This window comes from Monodon monoceros, unplaced genomic scaffold (assembly GCF_005190385.1).
Source record: "Monodon monoceros isolate NGI ecotype Baffin Bay Population unplaced genomic scaffold, NGI_Narwhal_1 Super_Scaffold_9, whole genome shotgun sequence".
Lineage (NCBI taxonomy): Eukaryota > Metazoa > Chordata > Mammalia > Artiodactyla > Monodontidae > Monodon > Monodon monoceros.
Window position 1 is genome coordinate 46,523,988 of NW_021703786.1, and position 22,730 is coordinate 46,546,717.

Here is a 22,730-nt window from a genome sequence, read left to right on the forward strand (position 1 = left end):
CTGCACATTGGGTGTGAAAACAAGGACAGCTCCAAAGTGTTGAGCCTGGAAAGAGGGCACAGCCTAAGAGGGTGTGAGGCAGCTACCGCAAACCAGAGGAGAGCTGTGGTGCCTGGGCAGTCGGGAGAGGGTTTCTCACCCCAGTACGGGCAGCAACGCTGCGTGGCACGTGACCGGCAATCCCTTAGTATTTGTCAAATGAATGAATGTATGAATCATTGTATGATCTCGGGCAAGTTGTACGACCTGGCTGTGTGATCTCGGGGTCTCATTTTTTGGTGTAAGATGAAAGGACTGGACTAGAATGTGTAGAACAAAATAGAAGGTGTTCTCCTGGGAGGGGTAAGCATTCCCCTCTCCATCCCCAGGACCTTAATGGATCCCCCAAACAGTGGTTCTAACCCTGGCTGTAAGTTGGATTAACTGAAGCCCCATATGACACCACTAGACTCAGAATCTCTGGAGATGAGGCCCAGCAACAGGTAGTTTTTAAAGTTGCCCAGATGACTCCAATGTCCAGCTGGTTGAGAACTGGGAGCCTCTAGGGACCCAGTTTGTAAACCACGGCTCTAGGTGAAGGCCGGCCTAGGTCCTCGGGCTGAGACTTACGGTTGGTGATAGGCCTCTCTTTTCATGTCCCATCTCCCATCCCCCAAACCCAAACTCCTGATAGCCAAAGGACCAAATACCAGGGTCTCTCAACCACACACTGCTGACGGTTCGGACACGCACGATAGCTCTTTGTTGTGGAGGACTTTCCCGGGCATTTTTGGATATTTAGCGGCATCCCTGGTCTCTGCCTACTAGATGCCAGTAGCACATCCTCAGAACCCCCAATCAAAACAATCAAAAATGTCTCCAGATATATTGCCAAACGTCTCATCGCGTGCAAAATCCACCCACCCCCCGGCTGAGAACCCCTGGGTTACAAGAGACTCCCGCGCTCCCTCTGCCCTCCCCAGTCGCAGACAGAGGCGAGGCAGAGGTCGAGGCCATTTGACCACAGGTTTAGCTGGGCCTCTGTGGGAGCCTTCACAGTATTAAATGGAAGGGCAGCATGCCAGCAGGCTGACTGATGTGGTCTCACTCGAGGGGGAGGGACTTTTCCAGAACACTCATTCCCGGATTCCCAATCAGTCACAGGAGGGCCAAGAGGAGCTTCTGGGGCAGACAGCCCCCGCTTTCCGGGAACAGGCAGAAGAGGGTGTGGGAGTGGGAGTGTGTATGGAGGGGATTCTTTCCTTCTGTAGATATTTTCCTGGCACGGTGACTGCCTCTGTCTGATTGGTTGAGGACTGGAGGGGAGGAACTTTCCAGCTGTGGGTGCCTGGGTCCCTGGAGGCCATCTGACACTGGGATTGTGGGGATGTCTGGGTATCAGGGTCTGGAAGACTGAACCGTTGGGGCTGAAACTAAGGGTCTGGTTGCCCCCCTCCCCCCCACCCCGCCCCACAAGAGAAGTGAAAGTTGTGGGCACATGCTCCTTAGAACTGGAGGCTAAGATGTGTCCTCGTCTTCACAAGTCACTTTTTGCTTGGAGGTGGCTGTACCTGAGGGAAGACAGAGGGTGGGAGCCCAGGGAAGGGAAGGGGAGGGGGCTGGGAGGGAAAGAGGAAGGATGGGGGGTGGGGAAAGGTACTGATGGGTCGGAGGTAGTGAGGCTGTTTCTGGCCCTTATCCCCCAACTCACTCCACCACGAAGCTCAGAATACCCAGGAGGAGGGCGGCTCCGGAGACAAAGAGCAGCAGAATCCTGGCTTCCCAAAGATCGTGACTTCCTGCAGGGACCCCAGGAGGCAGTGAATGATCCCGGGGACCACACCCATCGATACTGGGGTAGCCTAACAGCTCAGAGATCTGGGCGGGGTGAGGCAGGGGTGGGGAGTAAGGACCTGGGAAGCAGCGCTTTCGGGGCCAGCAGTACACCTCGAAGCCCTGGCAGGTGGAGCAGTTGTACAGGATGGTGCTGCCCCCTGCAGGAGACAGCAGGACCAGCTCTGGGGCGGGAAGCTTCGCTGAACCCTGCGAGAGCCCCACACTTCCTCCCCAAACTGCAGGCTCTCCTCAGGTCCCCCGAGGCCCCTGGCCCTTGCTACCTCTTCCCTTTCCTACTCACGGCAGACGGGAGCGCAGAGAGCTGAAATGAAAGACAAGGAGGATGGGGGTGGATGAGCTCAGCCACACACTCTTTTGCCTGAGGACTTAGGCACCCCTTGATCCCTCCCCGCATCGGTACCTTCCCTGTTGTATTCTGGGAGCTTGGTCTTTTGAAGCCATTTCCAATATGAAAGGAGTGAGGAGAGAGACCCTTTGATCTCTGGGGAGGCAGAGAGCAGCTTTAGTGCCCGGGGTCTCAGCAGGGCCGGTTCACCTCCACACCTTCACCCAGTGCCTCCCCATCACGCCCTCCTGTCTCCACCCACCCACCACCCTTCCCTGCCTCCCCAGCCCCCTCCTCCCAACCCCCTCCTTGGTGCCATCCAAGCCCCTACGTTGTACCTCCCCCTCGACCTCACCCATGACCCTCAGGACTCTGTGAGTCTTCTCTGTGACTTTTTTCAAGGATGCATCATCTGTGGAGATGGATAAGGACGGGGCGAGATTCCCTCATTGGCCCAGAAGGAGGTTCTGGGGCCTTTCCTGACTTTCCCAGGGTTTGAAGAAGCTCTCCCAGAGGGAGAGGCCAGTGTGTCCAGAGAGGCCAGTGGACTGAGAAGATGGCTGAGAGGCACAGCTGGGAGGCCACATGCAGCCCCCTTAGGGCACAGGGGTGACTGTTGCTGAGCCCATCCCTGGATGTCTGATCTTACCTAAGGCAAAGGCCGAGAAGTTCCAGGAGACTTCACAGTCCTTCCACTGGGCCTCCATCTGGCTGCAAAGCTGAGCCAGGCGGCCCGACAAGTCATGGTCTGGGAAGCGGCAGAAGACACAGGCCTGGGCGGCTGCCAGGAAGATCCCACCTAGTGCCAGCATCCACATGAGGCCCGCTGCGGGTTCTGGAGCGGGGGCTGGCCCCACGTAGGCTGGGAAGGCCTTGGAATGCTCTGTGATCCTGGTTCCAGTCCTTTGCCTGGAGGTTCTAGAGTGTTCCAGAACAGTTGGAGTCTCTAGAACATTCCAGAACAGTGCCACTGCTCCATCCCTGACTGACTGGGGTAAACCTGGGGCCCAAGGAACTGGGGCCAGAAGAAGAAACCTCTAGTGGGACATGGACAGAGAAAGCAGGTCTTCTGCTGTACTCCCAACCTAGCCCTCAGCAGCCTTTACGAGTTTGTGGTTCCAAAAGCAACTTTATTTTTCTTCTTGTAAATCATGACCAGTGATAAATAATGTGACTCCCCCAGTGAAGAAGTTGTTTGTGAGTATCCCATCCCTTTTCATATCCTCCCCCACTCTCTCAAACTCTTCTGTTCATCTCCTCTCTGCCCTGGGCAGCCTTGGGCCTTCCCCAGCTATCTCCTAGCAACAGGCTCATTGTTGCCTTAGTAACCGAGAGTTCTATACAGGCCTCCAAGGCCCAGCTAAGCCCAGTGACTTCTCTTACTTCTCACCAGAAGATCCTAGTGACTCAAAGCCCAGCAGGCCCCTCCTGCCTACGTGGTGATGTGAAGCACATGTACACACACACACCTTGGGATTAACCTAATTCTCAGTCTACTCACACCCATACCGCGGACACACCTGGTGCCAAAATAGTTTCTGAGCAACCCCAAACAGGCCTGGACACGCAGAGACCACAGAAAAGCCAGCACACAGACACCACCTCCAGCGACATGGATGGGAGCCAGGATGCCAGGGACCTATGCATCAGTCAGACTCACTGGCTAACAGGCACGTTCACATGAAGGAAGGAAGGCCAGGACGCAAGGAGATGCCCCGCTCCTCCCCATGGCCAGCCCCACCATCAATATGGGATCCTTTAAAACACTTGGATCTCCAGAGGGATGCTCCAGCCCCATAGTTAATGGGGATTCTCCTAGCTCCCTTGTGCCAAGCTAGGATGGGGTGTAGCCCTTCTGTCTCCCTCAGTGGTGGCTTGGAACACAGCAAAGAATCTCCCGTCCCGTGTTTCAGAGTGTTCTGACCTATCATTGGTCAGGCCAGGCCAGGCCACCAGCTCCAGGAGAAGTCACAGTCCAGAAGACCACATTAGAGCAATCTAAAGTCTCTCATTTCCCCCAGACCCCACTGTCCCTCCACGGTTCTGCTAAGCCTAGCCTGGGCAGAGAAGCATCCCCACTTTTCCAGACCCTGGATACTAAGCTCCAAGCAAGGAAACACCGAAGGTCCCCAGGCTCAGGCGAGGACCAGCCAGGGAAGCTTCCCCACCCCTCCCAGGATTAGCACCAGTCCAGACCCTCTGGTCTCATGAGCCCTTGGGCTCTCTCTGGTTTGGGGATTCCTGCCCACATCTGGGCTCCAGTCAGGTGCAACGGGGCCCCTGACTCTCACAGCTCCAGGAGCAGAGCTAGGAAGAGGCTCAGGAGAGACTTCACCCTCTTTACTGACCCATTCTTTCCAACCTCCCCCTCGCCCACACCGTCAAACTGAAGGCAGCATTCCTAGTTCTCAGTTCCTAGTGCCGGACAAAGCGCAGAGATCGGGAGTTGAGCAGGTCTTCGGGGTCAGGGAAGACGGAGTCGAGACGGAAGCCATGCTCCAGGGCCACCCGCAGCACCTCCTCCAGGAAGCCCGGAGTGCCCACCACCTCCCGTCGCTCTCCTGGCCCCCCAGTCCACAGCGGCTGCAGCCCCAGTCTCCTGTACTCCACTTCGGGGAGCTCTGCAGGGCAGGGGGCCCATTCCAGATGAAAGTGTGGGCCTCCCTCTGCCCTGTCCTCATTGGCCACACCAAATCGGGCACGCATGGCACCCAGACACTCAGGGTCGGTGCAGAAGAGGTTGGCCCGGAAGGTGTCCACCTGGACAGAGCTCAGCTCATAGTGGTGTGGGCCCCGACGAGCAGAGAAGTGCACCAGGCGGGGGCTGCTATCTACATCTGCGTGGAGCAGGGCGGCTGTGGGTGCCGGGGTCCCCTGAGAGGCCTCCAGTTCCCGCAGGGCATCCAGGAGGGGCCGGATCTGGTAAAAGTCAGCCTCTGCCCTGAGAAGCGCTGTCTCCCCGTATCCACAGGGCAGGTCCAGGCGGCCCAGCCGTAGGAAATTGAGGATGTGCCGGAAGGCCTTGCCATCTCGGTCGATAAAGTAGTGGCCGCCTCCCTGGGGATTGAGGTTGGGGGTCATGGGAGTACCAGCCCTAAACATGGCCCCCAGCATGGAGTCTGGGAATCGAGTCAGGGTCTCCAAAGTAGTGGAATATAGCGTGCCCCCGACATTCAGGGTCACGGGGCCCCCAAAGGAGGGGGGCGAGGAGGGCACAGGAGGAGGAGAAATTTTGAGGAGTGTCGAAGACACCGAAAGAGAAGGAAAGGCAGAACTTCCTGGATGTGTGCAGAATTGGGTCCTAAGGTTCAGACTGTCTCTGGGTCGGAGGCTCAGGTTGGAGTACAAGGCAGCAAGATTGGGGGCTCACCCCAGCTACCTGGGTGGTGGAGGATGGTTTCCGGGCACAGAAACGCCGGAAAGGTTGAGAGAACGGATGAAACGAGCAGAGGGAAGTCAGAGAGGGACGGGAGATTTAGGTCCAGACGCATCCGATTCTGGGTGGTCGGCGATTCCTTTCTGTGGTCTTCAGACAGTGGGTTTCCGCAATCCAACCAGCAGGTGACGGTGGCGAGCACAAGGCCGACTCTGAAGGGACCAGCTTCTCGGGCAGACCGCTGTCACCGTGGGCGAGTCCACGCAGGGCTCCGGGGGCCAGTCAGAGGCCTGGCCTGGCCTGGCTCCGGCGCTGGTCCCAGGAGAAGGAGGCGAGGCTGACCGGAGCCGATGGCGGAGGTGCCTCTGTATCGGCTGGGGAGCGAAGATACACGCTCAATCCGAGCTGGGAGTGTCCTAGGACTCCTATGGAAGCAGCCGGGAGTCTCGGGACCGGGCGCCACCGCCTTCTCCGGCTTTCGCCGCAGCCGCTTAAGTACTCTCCGCCCCAAGGAGGTGGCCTAAGGGCAGCGGCCGGGGGCCCTTTAAGAGGCAGCCCCGCCCCCTGGGCGCCCCGCCCCCGCCCGGAGCGCGCGGCTCCGGTGGTGGTGGAAGCGGAGTGGCGAACTGGAGAGACGGGGCTGACGGGCTGGACTGGCGGGCGCTAGCGCGGGTGGGGTCCGGGGGGTGACTCAGGCGCGTCGTTAAGGATGTGGCCGCGACGGCCCCGCCGGCCCCTAGGTGTGCCCGACCTCACGTCTGCAACTCGGCGGGGGCCGGCCTCTCCTATCCGGCCGCTAAAAAAACTGAGGCCCAGCCGTCGGGGGTTGGGGACTAGTTCCTTTTTAGTCGCTCCCGCAGGGAATTCCCCAGGGGGCGGGTGCTGAGTTGCCGCATTCCAGGGATGCTTCCGGGCTGGGGTGGCCCGAGCCAGCCTCTCCATCCCGGTCCTATGCCAGCACCCCCCATTCCCCCCAGAGAAGGCTGGACCCAGCCCACGCAAGCGGCCTCTGCCGGGCCTGACGGGTCTGACCACGTCTCCTGAGCCCGCGAGCCCCGCCTCAGAGCCGCCCGGCACTCAGGCTTCTCCCAGTTCACTCCCCGGGAGTCGCCCCTCGAGTGACTCCAGTTCGCAAACTCCCAATCGCTCCTGCACCCCAGAAGCCTCAGTGTCCTACACCTCACCCGCTCGACGGGGATGCTCAATAAATGAACTTTGAAGAGCAAAGCACAAAGGCTTTAATAGAAAAGGGCGGGCGGTGGGAAGGGCAGGGATGGGGGATGCGGGCCCTCGAAGGCCTGGGATCAAAGCGTGTGTAGGTCATGGCTACGCCGGCTCAGCTTCTCCGGGTTGTCGGACGCCATGAGGGAGAAGTCGCGGAAGATATCGAGATACGTCTCGTCTCCTGAGGGGAGGGAGGAAGGGCTGGGATGCCGGGTGGCTGGGCCCTAGCACGGAAGAGTACAATAGGGACAGCCCGGCCTGGTAAGAGCACGCGCTTCCAGCGTGGGTGGAAGGGACATCTGCACCGTCAGGGCGGCGCCCTCGCCTATTCTTTGCTCTGTTTCAAGGACCCGGCGCGTAGGATGCGCCCAATACATACTTGTTGAATAAATGATGTAATTAATCAATGAAGCTGGGCACAGGGGGTTGGGGACGGGTCACCAGCGGCCAGAAGCCCAGAATTACAATGTTGTGTGGGGAGAGAGGGGGGTGGGGGGTACTTTACCAGCCTGGCCCTGGGCCGCATCGACCTCCCTCATCTTTGCCAATCGCAGCCTGAAGGGGAGGGAATTAAGGAATGAATGACATTCTCCTCACTCCCCCCGCCCCAACTCCCATCCTTTGAGCTGCGCTGTTTCATTCACCTGTTTCCCCAGGGTCTAGTGCTTTAAAGACGCCTGACAACAATGTTAATGAATGATGCCTCTCTCAGAATAAACTCACCTTCCTCGGACCCTGCCCTCCCCCCTTCCTACTCCAAGCCTCGGTCAACACTTGGAGCCTCCTTTCAACGTCTGGTCCTGGAGCTGGCCCCTCCCCTCCCCAGGCCCCGCCTAGCACGCAGGGGTCTCGGCGTTAGCCCCGCCCAAGTGGATAGTGCAAGCGCTAGCCCCGCCTCTTCAGGCATCCTCACAGAGTGACGATGTCAGCGTTGGCTGTTTCCACGGCGATCGTCAGGGGGTCTCTGCCTTCAGAGTCTCGGGCTCCCAGATCGGCCCCCCGTTTCAGGAATAGGCAGGCCAGCCTGGACAGGACAGCCAAGTTCAGCTGGCCCCTCACCCTGTCTGGAGCCTTCCTCCTCAAGGTCGTTATCCCTGCCGCCCCTACCCCGTGTGGCCAAGAATGGTTGCGTGGTGGAGCGGGCCTCGGCCGTGGCTGTCCACTTGGTTCACGTTTGCCCCGTTCTGGAGGAGGAACTCACAGGCCAGAAGAGAATTCTGCGTGGAGAAGTAGAGAATGGGGATAGAGGGTGGCATCTTTTGAGGCACATTTAAAGATATTTTAGAGTGGGGTCAGTTCCGAGGGTGGGTATGGGATGGCAGGCTCTGCTCCGGCTCTTTACATGTATTCATACATTAAATCCATAGTACAACCTAATGAGGTATGTTATCCCTATTTTACAGATGAGGAAACTGAGGTACATGAAGGTTCATAATTGTAAGTGGTGAGGGTCTGGGTTCAAACCCAGGTTTGTCTGCCTCCAAATCTCACACTCTTAGCAACCAGGCTCTATTGGTTATCACTCCCTGTGAGGTGGGAGAGGCTAAGAGCTGGGACCAAAGTCCGGAGTAGGGGAGGAGAGGAGGAGCCTAAGGGTGGGGTGGGGTGGGGAGGTCGGCAAGACTCTCACAGCAGCTGTGGCCTGGATCAGCGGTGTGGCATGCTCCTGACCCCCGTGGACCCAGTTGACATCGGCTCCATGGGCGAGGGCATCAGCCATGGTGGGAAGGGATGGAGGATGCCCAGCAGCTCGAAAGAGCAGGGCCCCAGGGTGCAGGCTGCCCAGGTCCTCAGAGGGTGGCTCTATTAGGGGGAACCAGCTGTGAATCTGGGAAGAAAACCCTCAGCACAGTCCCCTGATGCTGTAATGGGATAGTTCACTTCTCAACTGTGGGGAGGCCTTCAAGACTGGGGATTGTGGTGGGAGGTGATGGTGGGTGTGAGTGGATGTGGGTAGGTCCCCTAGGGCATATGGGATAGATGGCAGTGTTCACCTCTTCCTGTCCGACCACCCTGACTGGCTGGGATGTCAGGGGTGAGCTGACATGGTGACGGTCAGCCTCAGCTCTCTTGGCTCCCTCGGTTCCAGCCAAACTCACACCCTCCTCCACAGGCCTCTGGAGACCTAACTCATTCTCCTGACTTTTCTCATGCTGGTGACACCCTCACACAGCCCTCCTGGCTTCCTCCCAGCCCCACGGTCCTTCCCATCTTTCACCGTAATCCCCGAAACTCTTGCCTCGAAAAACCAGTGCCAGTGGGCTGTGGCCCCCCCATAACAGGCTCTAGGGGAAGACGTGGGCCCCAGACCCACCGGGCTTGGCACTATGCTGAGCACACGGCAGGCGCTCAACAAATGCCCAGCCAACCCTATACCTGGCTTGGGTCTGAAGCTCCCAGGCTGGGGCCTGATGGTGCCCGGCTTTGGGGGCACAGGAGGCTGCCCCCTCGGGGGCCCCCGGCCACCTCTTCGCCCGCGAACCTCGGGAAGCTTGGTCAGAAACTTCTTCTCCACGTATTTGGCGTGAATCCAGGCCTCCTTCTCTTGCCTGGTGGGGGAGGGTTGTGGGAGAAGAAGGCGACAGTCTTCCCTCCTCCCATCCCAGGCTCTCCTCCCTCCCTGCCCATAAGGAGGGCAGCCCCAGTCCCTCCACCCCAGCCTCACCGGGAGCAGCTGGGCCCTGGCTTCTTCACGGCCATGGCCTCCACACGGGCCTCATAGATCTGGTTCATGATGACATTCCCCAGCTCACACATGAGCTTCAGGCGGCCCAGGCGGAGGCAGAGACAGACGGGTAGGGTGCAGGTGAGTGTCTGAGCCCTCAGGGCTCTGCAGCCCTGCCCTCACCGCACCCCACACTCTCACATCACCCCAAGTCACCTTCACGAGTTCCGGCTCCCATGAGTCAAGGGTCAGGGACCGGACTTTGGAGAAATGAACTCCAAGGCTCCTGGAGGGCAGAGGGGAGGTCAGGCCCTCTGTGGGGGAAGCAGCCGGGGGAGGTGCTGCTGCTCCTGGAAAGACTTGGGGGCAAGGTCCGGCGTGGGGGTCCCGTGCAGAGGCACTGGGCCAGGAGGCAGCAGGGCAGCCAGGGCCGTGCAGCCTTGACCTGTATCTGGCAGGATCCCGCCTGTTCACCATTCCCTCTTCTCTCTTCTTCTCATCCTCTCCAGCCACCTCCCCTCTCTCCACGCACTCTGGCCGGGACAACTCTTTCCACGCCATTCCCCCTCCCCGCTTCCACCAGAATGATGGGACGCATAGACTTGCTAAGGCCTCACAACATCTGACATCTCTCTCTGCTTTTCGTCAGCTCCCCCACCCTCAGCAGCCCTGACCCCGCACCTCCTCCAGTCAAGCCACTCAACTCCCCTGGGTGTCCCCCTACCCGGGCCAGACCAGGACACTGAGGGGCTGGGCCCACCTGGGTCCACCCTGTGCCCCACAGGATTGGCCCAGGCCTGTGCCCAGCGACAGACAGAATCTGAGAGGAAGCCCAGGCAGGGCGGGAAGGGAGGGAGGAGCCCCTGTGCTGGGCTCCAGCTTGCCTCCATCCCACTCCACTGCTGCCAGAAAGAGCAGGGGCCCGCGCTTGGGACCTTGGGGAGTGACCTGTGGATGCCGGAGCACTGAATGCAGAGGGTGACGCCCAGGTTGATGCTGGCCCACTCAGGAGCCGGCTCCCGGCAGTCACAGCACTGGGCATTGCCGTCCACGCTCTGCACCTGGGCTGCCACATGCCCGACTCCACCAGAATCCCTTCCCCTGCTCATCCCGCCAGAGCCCAGGGTGGCGGCGGAGCCCATGGCCAGGTGTCCTGAGCCCTGGGGGAGACAGGGGAAGAAAGAGTGGCTCTGAGGTCTAGGGGAAGCGATGTCCCATCTCCCTGGGCAGTCTGGCCCTGCACCCCCATGTTAAGGTACCTGGCCTGGACCCCGGGGGCTGTCATCAAGGTGAGCCTGGCTGAAGGCCGTAGCGATGCTGCTCTGCACAGCACTGACCCACAGCTGCAGGAGGCGCTCTGAGTCAGCCTGCAGGAGGCAGGACCTGGGCAGGGGGGCAGCCAGAGGGCAGGGAGGGGTCTGAGGCCTGGGGAGCCGAGTGGCAGGACAGGCAGGCTGACATTCAGCTAGTATTCAGCTGGCACCACTCATATTGAAATACCTCTGCACTAGTTGGTAATATCCTTCCAGATATCCCCCTTCACCCTAGACCCTCCCCTAGCCTGCCCCCCAATTGAGCCACCAAAGGGCTAATGCCTGGGGCTGCATCAGGGGACTCCAAGATCCTGCTCCAGGGATGCCTTTGTGATTGGCCCTGGCTTTCCAGTTGGTAAAATTGAGATATACGGGTGTCACCCCTGGGCACTGCACTCACTTGCTGGGGGACACCACCTCAAAGCAGAACCGCCTTTCTGAGTCAGGACAGAGCTTCACTGTGCAGAGACGAAGGTCATCCACCACCACAGTCACAGGGTCCTGACAGGGAAAGGAGATCGGGGGGGCAGGCGTCCAGGCAGCCACAGCAGGGCTGAGTCCTCCTGGGCCTGGGCATCCAGGACCTGGGCCTACTCACCTTGTGCTTCTTCTGATAAACCAGTTGGTTGCTCTGAATAGTAAACCAGCGTCTGGAAGAGGCAGAAGTAGGGTTAATGACATGGGCGACATTGGAATGCAGCTCGGGACACAGACAGGAGAGAGGCTGTGCTCTTAGTCCCATAAGGATCTTGCTGAGAGGAGAGAGACCGGGCTGCCCATCCCATGAGATGTTCCAGAGGAGGGTGACAGAGGTGCAGCCAGGGACATCTAAGGGGTGCTATTCACATCCCGAGTACCCCAGATTTGATAACATTTATGAAGACAACTTTCCAGCAGATGGCAGTAAAATGCATTGTCTAATAAATCTATTGCTACAATGTTTTGGCAAGTAGAAGTATCTTGGAGAGAATTCCCTGGCAGTCCAGTGGTTAGGACTCTGCACTTTCACTGCCGAGGACCCGGGTTCGATCCCCAGTCAGGGAACCAAGATCCTGCAAGCCATGAAGTGTGGCCCGCCAAATTTTTAATTTAAAATTAAAATTAAAAAAAAAAAAAGTAGCTTGGAGAAGGGGCTCTCCCTTCTAATTTGCGCAAAGATCCCATATGGGCTGGCAGTGGCCCTGGAAGGGGAAGGGGTCGAGTCAGAGCAGATCACCACCCTGCTCCGCACCCTGCGATGGCTCCCCACTTCCCTCAGAGTAGAGCCAACAAGGCCCTGTCGTGATTCACGTCCTCATTAGCTCCACCTGCATCTCCTACCACTTCCTCCTCCCTCCCTCTGTCCACACCCTGGGCCTCCTCTCTGTTCCTCAAACCTTCCAGGTTCCTCAGGGCCTTGGTGCTGGCTCCTCCTTCTGCCTAGAACATTTTCTCCCAGATATCCTTCCAGTCTTCACTCAGAAGTCATCTTTTCATGAGGCCTTTGCTGACCACCCTATTTATTTATTTTTATCATTTTTATTATTTTTTGGCCACAGAGCTTGCGGGATTCTCAGTTCCCTGCCCAGGGACTGAACCCGGGCCACGGCAGCGAACGCCCGGAATCCTAACCACTAGGCCACCAGGGAACTCCCTGCCCACCCTATTTAAAATTGCAACTCCTCCCCAGCTCTCCACATTGCTTGCTTTATTATTTTTCACCTATGGTACTCTTACCTTCTAAGAGATAATTTACTTAATTATTACGTTCTTGTCTGTCTTTGCTGACGGAATGTAAACTCTCTGAAGGCAGGGGGTTTGTCTGTTTTTCCTGGCTGTAGTTAGCACACTCAAAAAAATTTAACCTGATGGGTTTGGCCGATTGGGGTATCTGCTCCTCACCTGCTCCAGGTTTTAAATGCATTGCTGGCCCGTTTGAAGAGGTGCCCTTCCATGACCAGGCCACCAGGCCCCTCCTTTAGGCTTGGCTCTGGCTCTTCCCTACCCAGCTCCTGGGGGCACAAAAGGGTCAAAGGGCAACTGAAGTGGGCAGAGACCAAGGCCCCAGGCCCATCTGCTTCCTGCCCGCAGCCCAGCCCTCACCTTCTGTTTCAGTAGCACGTGTCTCTGCTCCATGTCCCTCTTCTCTCGAGCCGAATTCAAGACCAGCCGGTGTAACTGAGCACAAGAGGGGCATCTCAGATGGCCCAGCCTCCCAAAACCAGGCCAGGAGAGTCATCTCAGAGCCCCTACCCTCCCTCTTCCACCTGCCTGCGCCCTGGGTCTCTACCTGGCCACCCAACTCTTTGCGATACTGGGCCAGCCGGCTCAGCTCCTCGTGGCCCTGCTGGAAATGGGTGGCCTGGGCCTCCACCAGACGCAGCACCTGGGGGACAAGGTGGGTAGAGGGCAGACCCCTCTCTTTTCCTCTCCCTCCTGCTCCCATCAGCAGGCTCCTCCCCCCCCGCCCTCGCGCCCACGGCAACTCACAAACTCCATGATGTCAAACTTCCTCTTGTCCTCAATCACATTGATCTGAGAGCCCAAAAGACCTCAGGTCAGCCTTGAAAACACAGACGCAAGACCCACCCACCCCCCCAACCCCCCACTGCACACCAGTGACTCTCCAGCCTCGAGGTGACTGGGGTCCTGGCACCCCAAGAAGACAGGTTGGGGCAGGCACCTGCAGGGCATAATCCAGGGCCCGTCCCCGGTACCCGGCTCGAGCAACCTTCAGAGCAGCTCCGGCCTCTTCTGCCTCCTGGGCCCGGCGCCTGGGGACCTCTGCGTTGTGGGTCAGAGCAGCCTCCAGGCTCTCAGCCCCCCTCCAGAAATCCCGGCGAGCCTCTCGGAAGCCCCGGAGACCTCTGGGGGTGTGGGGATAACAGAAAATCACCGATACACCCTCCTGCCCCCAGCAGAGAAGTCCTTGAGATTCGCTCATAGCCTTGCAGCTAGCCTATGGACGGTCAGAACTCCAAGGGGATCCTTGGGATGGGGGCTAACAATCAGGCCACCAGAAGCCCCCAATCTCACAACTCCTTCATTCAGGGAGGCCCCCGCGGCAATGGGAAGAGGGCTGGAGGACTGGTTTCCCTCCTAACTCACTCCTTGACCAGAGTTTGGATTTGCTGCTGCAGTGTGTGCTGGGTGGCATCTAGAAGCTCCTGAGGGAAGCAGAAATTGGCAGGTGGCAGTCAGGACCACAGACGCCCTTGCTCCCCTCACCAGCCCTACCTACCCCCACTTACTGCATGGCTGTCCAGCTTGTGGCTCAGGCTCTGAGTGAATTTGTCCAGACACTCCTAGGCAAGAAGAGGCAGAGAGAGAGTATCAGGCATGGGCGGTAGGGCCCTCCCATCCCTAGACCCAGCCTGCTCTGGCCTGGGACCCGCAGACCCCAGACCAACCCTCCCCTTCCACAGGATCTCTCCACATCCCAGACCCCACCCTCCACATACCGCCATCATGGGCTCTGGTGGACCCAGGTGGGCCAGGTCACAAATGCCAACAATGAAGGCCCGGCTGGCGGCAAGGTAGTGGTGCCCACTTTCCAGGACGCCATTACCCAGCTTGAGGAGCTAGGAAGCAACAGAGCAACGGGGAGTCGTGCCATGCGCCACCAATACCCAGTGCCACCCCCGCTCCTGTCCTACTTCCTCTCCCCTTTCCCAGGGCTGTGCCCCTCCCTCCCCCTCCTCATCTACACTCCTCTGTGGCCCAGACCAGTTTCTAACACACACGTGGTGCTTTCTCATCTCTGTTTCTTTGCTCCCACTACTCCATGCCTGGAACAAAATTCCTCCCAGCCTGTCACCGAAGCCAGTGTCAGCTTCACCTCCAAAACGTCTCTCCTGCCCTGCTCCGTCTGCTTGGATCCAGAGTTCCCCAGAAATGCCATCCTCACGCTCTACCTGACACCCAGGATGAATGTTCTATCTGGTTGGTATTAAATTCTACAGTATTTACTGTCTACAGTTGTCCATTCTGTGCTTAGTAAACATTCCCTCATAAATATTAATCTGTCAGCTAGGCCCGAGGGTCAGGGCAAAGATGGTGCTCCTAGGGCTCATTCTGTCTGGCCCTAATTACAAACAAGGAGGCTTGATAAACAAAGGGACAAGTGACTGGCCGGAGGAGGATCTCTGGGAGAGCAAGGTGGCCGACCCAGAAGCCAAAGCGAGGTCTTCTGACCCCTGGCCCTTGTTACCTGCAGGAATTGCTTTGCTCCTGAGGTGACACCATTGGCTCTAGCCTGAGTCACTATATCTGGGATGGGGCAAGTGTCTGTGGAGCCTGTCAACTCAGCCCAGGGAACAGGAGACCACCATAGAGGTTCTCTGAGGAAATCCTGGGAACCAGGGGCTCAGAGAACGTGGGCTACATAGGTGCTTGTGGAGCTTTTGTTGAAGTGAAAGACACTTTTTAGGGCTAGTGAAGGCTTCAGGGAAATATAGCTTGACTTGAAGATGGCTGGCAGGGTCAGTAAGGATCAGGAAACTGAGCATGATCAAACCTTATCAGATGTCACCACCCGGTATCTGTGATAAGGGACAACCACCCAGATGACCACAACTCCACCGTGTGGAGGTGGCGGACTGAGTGTCCAGCCTTTTCCTTAACCACCTCACCTTCCTTCCCAAATACCTGAATAAGGAACTTTCATAAGATTGAACTAGTGACACACTGGTACATCCATACAATAGCATGGGGCAGCAAGGCAAAAGGAATGAGCTATTCATCTGTGAACTATTAATGAACTGCTGATCACTACTGATATGCCACAACTTGAATAAACTTCAGAGACATTATTCTGAGAGGAAAAAAAAGGCCAGGCCAATCTTGAACGGTCACATACTATATGATTCTACCTAGATAACAATCTAGAAATGACAGAAGCCTAGAGATAGAAAACAGATGAGTGGTCGTCATGGATGAGGAAGGAGCTGGGGAGGGGGGTTATCATTACAAAGAATGGCACAAAAGAGTTCCTTTGTGGTGCTAAGAGGTTTTTTTTTTTTGTTTTTTTTTTTTGCGGTACACGGGCCTCTCACTGCCGTGGCCTCTCCCGTTGCAGAGCACAGGCTCCGGATGTTCAGGCTCAGCAGCCATGGCTCACGGGCCCAGCCGCTCCGCGGCATGTGGGATCTTCCTGGACCGGGGCACGAACCCGTGTCCCCTGCATCGGCCGGTGGACTCTCAACCACGGCGCCACCAGGGAAACCCCGTGATAAGAGTTTTGTATCTTGAGTGTGATTGGTTATGAGAATCTATATGTGTGATAAAGTGCCATTGAATTATACACAAAGATTTTTTTTTTAAGAGTATATGCAAAACAGGTAAAACCCAAGTAAAGTCTTTAGACAGTTCATTGTATCATGCCAACAGCAATTTCCTGGTATGGGGAGTACACTACAGTTATGGAAGATGCTGTCATTGGCGGAAGTTGGGAGATAGGTACATGGGATCTCTCTGTACTATTTTTGCAACTTCTTGTGACTCTGCAATTAACTAAAAATACAAAGTTTAACTTAAAAATATATGTATATATTCATATGTAAACTGAATCACTTTGCTGTACAGCAGAAACTAACACAACACTGTAAATCAACTACACGTCAATTAAAAAATGTATATATTATTTGGTCACCTACTAACTTTCAGGACATGGTATAGGCACTGGGGATTGAGCAAAAACAAAATGTAAAAGTTCCTCATGACACTTACATTCCAGTGGGGAAGAGTAGACAAGAAAAAAAATTGGCAAGCCTGACAGACACAGCTAAGGTGACCCCTGATGATTCCACCCTTGCATAATCCTCACCCCTTGAGTGTGGGTGAGTGAGACCTGTGATTTGCTTCTAATCAGTAGAATACGATATGGCAAGGGCGATGGGATGACACCCCCAAATGACAAAGGTGACGGATTCACTGCTGTGGTCACATTCTGACGTGAACTCATGCCATCTTGCCAGCACATGCAAGGGAGACTGCTGCTGGCACTGAAGAAGCAGGCTGCTATGAAGTAAACCGCCTACGGACAGGGCCCGGTGGCATGGAACTGTGGGTGGCCTCTAGGAGATGAGCGCCTCCATCCGGCAACAGCAAGGACCTGAATTCTGCCAACAATCACATGAGCTCAGAAGAAAACCCTCAGCTACGGATGAGGCTACAGCCTCTGTCAACACCTCGGCTGCGGCCTGTGAGACCCTGAGCGGAGCACAGTCAGGCTGCGCTTGACTCCTGACCCACAAAACCTATGATAACACCTGTGCGTTGTTTTAAGTCACCGAGTTTGTAATAATTTGTTACACAATAATAGAAAACTAATACCGCGAGTAAACATATAACGTGTCAGATCGAGATAAAGGCTGTAAAGAAAATAAAAGCCAAATAAGGGAGGTGGGAGTGTGCTGTTTTTATAAAGAATATCCAGGAAGACCTTACCGTGTGTGTTCAAGTGTTTTACTGTTTTACTGGTTTGTTTTCCAAGGTTAGCCTGTGAGCCCCCTGAGGGCAGAAACAGCCTGCTTCTCCCTGAGGCGCCCACGGCTCGCATAATGCAGGTCTGAAGAACCGACCAAGGAAGCCCACAGGTGCTCTTGTTTTCCAAGACTCTGAGCCCCTTGAGGGCACAGAACCACTTTTTGGCTCCTCTGTAGCCCCAAACATCTACCCCACCTGGTTAGCATTCAGTAATCCCCAGAACTCATTCTTGGTCTCTAGTTTTCTCCCTGGCCTCACCCCTCTCATCTTAATCCCACCCCGGGTCACCTCTCTCCACGTCAGGATCACCTTTTCCAGCCGGGTCTCCAATTCCGATACTTCGGCTTCCACCAGCTCGATAGAGGCTCTGGGAAAGGAGGGATGGGGTCACAGGAACAGAGCTTGGGTCCATCTGGTCTGTCCACCTCGGCAGGGTCGGGGGTCGGGGTTAGGGGGTGAAGGGTACAGACGGAAAAGGCTGATGGGTTAAGAACTGCCCACCCACCCTCTCTGGCTCGCTCACTCTGCACAGTGTGGGAGCTACTACAGCCCAGGCCAGAGCAGGAAGGGTAGAAAGAGGGTGGATGTGGCGAGGGCAGGAAGTTGCTAACCGCCCAGTGCAGGTGCTGGGGGAGGGGCAGGGGTCCAGAGAGAGGGAGGAGGGAATGCCAGCTCTGGGACTGAGAGAGGCTGGAGGGGCCCCCTTCACACATGCAGTGGGTGGCGAGCATCAGAGCACGAGATTCGATAGCAGAGGTACTGCTTTGGCCCATAAGCTGGATCTTGTCCCTTTGAGACTTACTCCCTGGAAAGACATCCTCCAACTTGGGGAAGGTGTGCGTGTGTATTAGGGGGTGTTGGACCTCCCCGCCTCTGCCTGCCCCCCTCCCCCGCCCCTGGAGACCTGTGCACACTTACCGGAAGCGGGGTGAGTCCTTAAGGCACTCCTCAAAATCTAGCTTGACCGTCATCTCAGCTTGACTGCTCTGGGGCCAGTGGGCCCTGGGGCCTGGAGGGTGGGGATGCAGGTGGCGGTGCTCCCTGCCCCGGAGGGAGGCGGAGTGCTGATGTGGAAGAAGGAGAGGATCCTCTCCTGGGTAGAGCCTGGGGGGCGCGATTCTTTCCCTAAGTGGAAGGGGTGTCCTAAGAGGAGCTCTCACCCCACACTTCCAGGCAACGCTGGGAGGGGTAAAGGCGGGGCCTGGGCGGTGGAGAAAGGCCCTGAGATCAGAAAAGCCACAGCCCCGCCCTCAGAGCCTATCTGCAGTCACCTTCCTACCGGGACCCTGGTCTCTGCTTCAGTCTCCTTCAGTGGTTGAGTTGTGGGGGCCTGAGACATACAGATTGAAATCCTGATTGCGTGACCCTCAGTTTCCTCATCTGAAAGATGGGCATGATAATTCCTACGTCCAGGGTGTTGTAAGCACTAAAGATGATACTGGTGTGTGGCTGACTGAATCACACCAGTCACTGTCAGACGGCTGCAGTGGAGTCTTCTTGGACTCCTGGGGGCCTGTTGAGTCCAGTCCCCCAGACCACTCCAAGCTTTCTTCTCTGCTCTGCTTGCCTGTGGTTTCCTGTGTGTGAACTTCCCTTTCTGCCCCCCACTCCTCAATGACAGCTCAGGCCCAGCCTGGACCCCCAATACCCAGACTCCTGCTTTTCTTCTCTTTATTGTCTACCCCTACCAAGGGTGTGAAGGCAGGGACAGGTTGGCCCCCACCCCATCCCCAGCTGGCTACAGTTTCCATCGTCTGGTTTCCTCCTCCTGAGTCCACTGGAGCTGCAGGGTTTCATCTGGAGAGAGGAGGGACTGGGTTAGTGGCTTTCTTGCAGCAGGCAAAAGATCTGGCCCATGTGACCCCCTGACTCCCTAGAACCTACCCACTCAGCCCCTCTCCCTCCCTGGCCAGCCCCTTGCCCCTGCTCAGGCTCACATCTGTGCTGGTTTTGATTTGAGGAGTTTGGGTGGCTTCCAGGTTCCCTCTCTGAGCCTTCGGTGCTTTGCCAGTTCAGCCCCTTGGATACCAGCCACTGACACCAGCCAGACATTGCTCGGGACCCACTGTCTTTGGAGGACGGGGCAGTACCTGGAGCAGGGTAGGTGGCAGAGAGGAATCAGGAAGGAGGCACAGGGGCAGCGGTGGTGCTAAGCTGGCAGGAGGTCCCGATCCCTCTGCGCCTCCCTGGGTCCCCTCCATACAATCCACATTGCACCCAAGGATGTTGAGGGCCTCTCTCATCACCTGCTGCTGATCTACTGACCTGAGGGGAATGGGGGTTGGGGGGATGGGAGCTTGCCAAGAGCCAGGCCTGGTGAGATAGTGGCCTGGTGCCCTCACCAGGCTTCGATGACATCACCGTCACCTTCAGGGAACTCTCGGTGGCCTTGTAATCCTGCGAGGGGCTTCCAGTGTGGTCCAGCAGACGGACCTCAGTGCTTATAGGATTCTCAATCACCCAATTCAAGCTTGTGGAGCCTGGAAGCATCACAGGATCAGGGTTGGGGCACCCATCAGTCTGTTGGTTCTCGGCCACCGCCCCACTCCCAGGCTGACCCAGCCCAGCTCTCACTGGTCTGCTGCTCATCTTCTGTGTCCTCCTCAAGTTCAGGGTGGGGAGAGCACCTCAGATATCTTCGTTTGCTATAATACTCCTTGCGTCGCAGATCAATTTCCTTCTCCAACACGACAGCGGTGGATGAAGCTGGGGACTGATTTCTTAAGGCAGGGGAAGCTGAGGAGTCACCCAAATCAATCTGAGTCATGTGGCCACCTAGCGAATACAGGCCACCAGCTCCACTGTGACCCCCAAGCCCCGGGGAGAAGCTCAAGCCCCAGGTTCTCATCTCACTTCTATCACCCCCCACCCCCCATTTTTAGAAAAACGTCAGTGACTTTTCCACCCGCCATGGTTCGCTTGGGCTTTCTGTTCCTCCTCCCCAGCCAGCCTTCCTTGGGGGCTATCCTGATGAGGACCCCACTCCAGCTGCCCTCTGTCTTCCCTGGGGTCACCTTCCAGCACGACCTCCCTGTCAGCCAGCAGGGCCCTGAGGAAGACAGGCTATGATGGAGAAGGTTCTGGACTACAATTACCTTGGGTCCCTGGGGCCCCACCATAGCTAACCTTTGACTTCTAGGATGTGGTTCCTGGCCACCAGGCCAAGCTCATCTTTGACTCCTCTGGTCGGTCCTCTTGCCCTGCCTCTCTCCACAGGCCTGGGCTCTGAGGCCAGCATCACACCTCGACTGCCATTGTTCATACTGACACTGCCCACACTGCTGTTCTTGTTATTATCCAAGGGCAGGTTTTTCGGAGGCTTGAGGAACTTTCCTTCATTGTAGTGTGCCTTGCGGCACTTTTCAAAATCACTGGATTCTGTGGGCCAGCGTCAGAGCTTGGCTTTCCTGCCAGGCTCTCGCTGAAGGCTCACGCCACCCCCTTTCCACTCAATCCCCACCCCACATCTCACGTGTCTTGGAAAAGTTGTCTGAAGACCCTGAGCTTCTGTTATCACTGTACAGGAAGACCTTGGGGCAGAAATTGTCCATTGTTGCAAACCTGAAGGGGAGGGAAGCCAGTTGGGGGCACAGAAGGGAGAGAACAATGGGAGCAGGTGGTAGATGGGGCAAAGCTGGCTGACGCCCCCACTTTGGCCTGGGTGAGTCCTGATCCAAATTGTAGTACCTCCCATCTGGGGGGGGGGGGCCCGAAGGCAGAGCCAGCTCAGACCTGAGTTCAGGGGTGGAGGGAGGAAGAGGCCCCACTTCCCTACTGACTTCTGGCAGGACTCTCACCTCTCTGCTAGCTCCTCAGGAGTCATTGTGTGAGAGGTCCCCGCAAGCAGGTCTTCGTCGCTGTCCTTCAGCCTGCACAGGAGGGAGGAAGCAGTGCCTCAGAAGGGGATAGCAGGCAGTCCCCCACTCCTTTGAGTAGGGAAGAGAGTCTGGGCTGAAGGGCTAGGGCTGAGGGCTCAGCACCTGTGGTAGGGAGTGCGGGGCTCATCCACCTTCATAAATCCATAGTCCTTGTCAGCAGGGTGGTAGGTCGCCAGAATATTCATTTCATCCCAGCGCTGACATTTTTTCCTGCGGGTGAGTGAAGGACACAAAAAAGGGGGAGGAAACCTTCTAGTGCCCTCCTCCTCACAGCCCTCTCTCATTCTTACAGTCATTCAAAAACTGTTTCTTGCACCCCCTTGTAGTTCCAGAGGTGTAGGAGGCTGGGGATGGGGTCACACCTGATGACAATCACGTACGATGTAGTTAGGGTACATGCTGACTTCTTATCCGGTACCTGCTACTCTCTCAAAGGCTAGGAACCTCAGATTTCCTACCCAATTACCCTCACCTACTCTCACTTTTAGTTCTTGGCACTCCGCCCCTTCTCCCCTGACTCCGCCTCCTCTAGTGTCTGGAATCCCTTCCTCCCGGACTCCTTACCTCTCCGCCCTGGGGGATTTGTGCATCACGGTGGAGCTTCTGTTTTTTAGTATGCTCCGGGGCCGGTCCTCACAGGGTTTGTCGGGGTGCATGCAAGTTGACCCGGAGTGCGGAATGTATCCCGAGTTGTACACCCCAGGCCCCCCGGACCCCAGGTTGGACGTCCCGGATACACTGGTTCCAGGGAAGGGGGAATTAAGCCCGCCAGGGTGTGTACCGGACCCGGGATGCCGGTTGAGGCCGGAACCGAAGACTGCTGTCCCTCCGGAGGGCTGGCTAGAACCAGGACTGCCAATTACGGTTCCCTCGGAGTGTATGGGGGGCCCAGAACCGTGAAACATGGCTACTCCGGAGGGCAGCCTGGCGCCTGCCTCGACTCCTCCGATGCCTCCGGGCACTCCTCTGGTTGGCCCTCCAGGAGATTCTCCGTCGAGGCCGCTAGTAGCCCCCAGAGATTCCTGCTTCTCCATGGCACCACTAAGGGGCCACGCTAAGCTACCCCGCCCCGGCTCCCTGCACCACATAGCCCCGCCCCCACCGCGGCGGGCGGGGGACGCTTGGGCTAGGCCTGGGTCCCCTCCCCCACTGCTCCCTGGAGCCGCGGGGGGCGGAAAAACTGTATAGGGACCTCGGGCTGGGAGCCTCTCCGCTTGCCCCTCCTCTCGTGTCCCACCCTAAGACTTTTCTTTGTCTCTGGGATTTGTTCCCGCCTTTCTCCCCATCACTGCCCTCATCCGAATTATCCAATCGTAGTCAGGGGTCCTGGCCGTGGGGCGTGAAGCCTAATTGTGACGTCACAGTCCTCCAAGCTTAGCGTGAGCGTCGAGGGAGTTGTGCTGGGGGTTTGTTGACAGCTCTGGGGGAATCTTTGGGGAATGTCAGCGCCGTTGCTTGAAACTTCCTGCCGGGGTTCCTTTGGATTCTTTATTCGTGGCTTTAAAACCTCAAGATAGGTTTGACTAGAAACATCCGCGAGCTTTTTTTCCCCCAAAAGCCGGGCCGCTCTGCCTCTGCGGAGAGTTGTGATACAAAGTGGAGGGACTGCGACACTCTAGAAAGACATAACCGGTCTCAGTGGTAGGGA

At 57.0% G+C, this 22,730-nt stretch overlaps 4 protein-coding genes across 9 annotated transcripts; all 4 read right to left on the bottom strand.

Annotated features, from left to right (window-relative positions):
- Window positions 1–918: 918 nt before the first annotated feature.
- On the bottom strand, window positions 919–3,631 carry TMEM95 (transmembrane protein 95). 3 transcript variants are annotated; one of them, XM_029212138.1, is made up of 8 exons: window positions 3,545–3,631; window positions 2,811–3,023; window positions 2,517–2,573; window positions 2,237–2,317; window positions 2,117–2,137; window positions 1,893–1,973; window positions 1,691–1,778; window positions 919–1,550 (listed from the first exon to the last, which is right to left on the bottom strand). In XM_029212138.1, the coding sequence occupies exons 2-8, from the start codon at window positions 2,977–2,979 to the stop codon at window positions 1,517–1,519; spliced, it is 531 nt and encodes a 176-aa protein (XP_029067971.1). In that variant the 5' UTR covers window positions 2,980–3,023; window positions 3,545–3,631; the 3' UTR covers window positions 919–1,516. The 3 variants fall into 3 exon arrangements, with proteins under 3 accessions (XP_029067971.1, XP_029067970.1, XP_029067973.1); XM_029212140.1 differs by lacking the exon at window positions 3,545–3,631 and having other exon boundaries at window positions 1,524–1,550; window positions 1,691–1,770; window positions 2,811–3,024; XM_029212137.1 differs by lacking the exon at window positions 3,545–3,631 and having other exon boundaries at window positions 1,517–1,550; window positions 1,691–1,973; window positions 2,811–3,024.
- On the bottom strand, window positions 3,027–6,028 carry KCTD11 (potassium channel tetramerization domain containing 11). Its single transcript, XM_029212136.1, has one exon. The coding sequence runs from the start codon at window positions 5,273–5,275 to the stop codon at window positions 4,577–4,579; it is 699 nt and encodes a 232-aa protein (XP_029067969.1). The 5' UTR covers window positions 5,276–6,028; the 3' UTR covers window positions 3,027–4,576.
- Window positions 6,029–6,751: 723 nt separating this feature from the next.
- Window positions 6,752–18,414, bottom strand: ACAP1 (ArfGAP with coiled-coil, ankyrin repeat and PH domains 1). Of its 2 annotated transcripts, none has more exons than XM_029211865.1 (22): window positions 18,123–18,414; window positions 17,493–17,571; window positions 14,180–14,299; window positions 13,970–14,023; window positions 13,827–13,885; window positions 13,402–13,585; window positions 13,209–13,253; window positions 13,009–13,104; window positions 12,822–12,896; window positions 12,621–12,730; window positions 11,338–11,389; window positions 11,140–11,240; window positions 10,686–10,809; window positions 10,375–10,586; window positions 9,643–9,712; window positions 9,427–9,521; window positions 9,138–9,310; window positions 8,392–8,564; window positions 7,869–7,978; window positions 7,675–7,785; window positions 7,267–7,316; window positions 6,752–6,942 (listed from the first exon to the last, which is right to left on the bottom strand). In XM_029211865.1, the coding sequence occupies exons 1-22, from the start codon at window positions 18,173–18,175 to the stop codon at window positions 6,842–6,844; spliced, it is 2,247 nt and encodes a 748-aa protein (XP_029067698.1). In that variant the 5' UTR covers window positions 18,176–18,414; the 3' UTR covers window positions 6,752–6,841. The 2 variants fall into 2 exon arrangements, with proteins under 2 accessions (XP_029067698.1, XP_029067700.1); XM_029211867.1 differs by having other exon boundaries at window positions 6,758–6,942; window positions 17,514–17,571; window positions 18,123–18,379.
- A 291-nt stretch (window positions 18,415–18,705) lies between these two features.
- LOC114889060 lies at window positions 18,706–22,610 on the bottom strand. Of its 3 annotated transcripts, none has more exons than XM_029211869.1 (9): window positions 21,647–22,610; window positions 21,185–21,292; window positions 21,002–21,073; window positions 20,677–20,765; window positions 20,331–20,582; window positions 19,779–19,940; window positions 19,547–19,684; window positions 19,142–19,294; window positions 18,706–19,001 (listed from the first exon to the last, which is right to left on the bottom strand). In XM_029211869.1, exons 1-9 carry the CDS (start codon window positions 22,168–22,170, stop codon window positions 18,943–18,945), a joined length of 1,557 nt encoding a protein of 518 aa, XP_029067702.1. In that variant the 5' UTR covers window positions 22,171–22,610; the 3' UTR covers window positions 18,706–18,942. The 3 variants fall into 3 exon arrangements, with proteins under 3 accessions (XP_029067702.1, XP_029067701.1, XP_029067703.1); XM_029211868.1 differs by having other exon boundaries at window positions 19,779–19,979; XM_029211870.1 differs by lacking the exon at window positions 21,647–22,610 and adding an exon at window positions 21,445–21,517 and having other exon boundaries at window positions 19,779–19,979.
- Window positions 22,611–22,730: the final 120 nt, after the last annotated feature.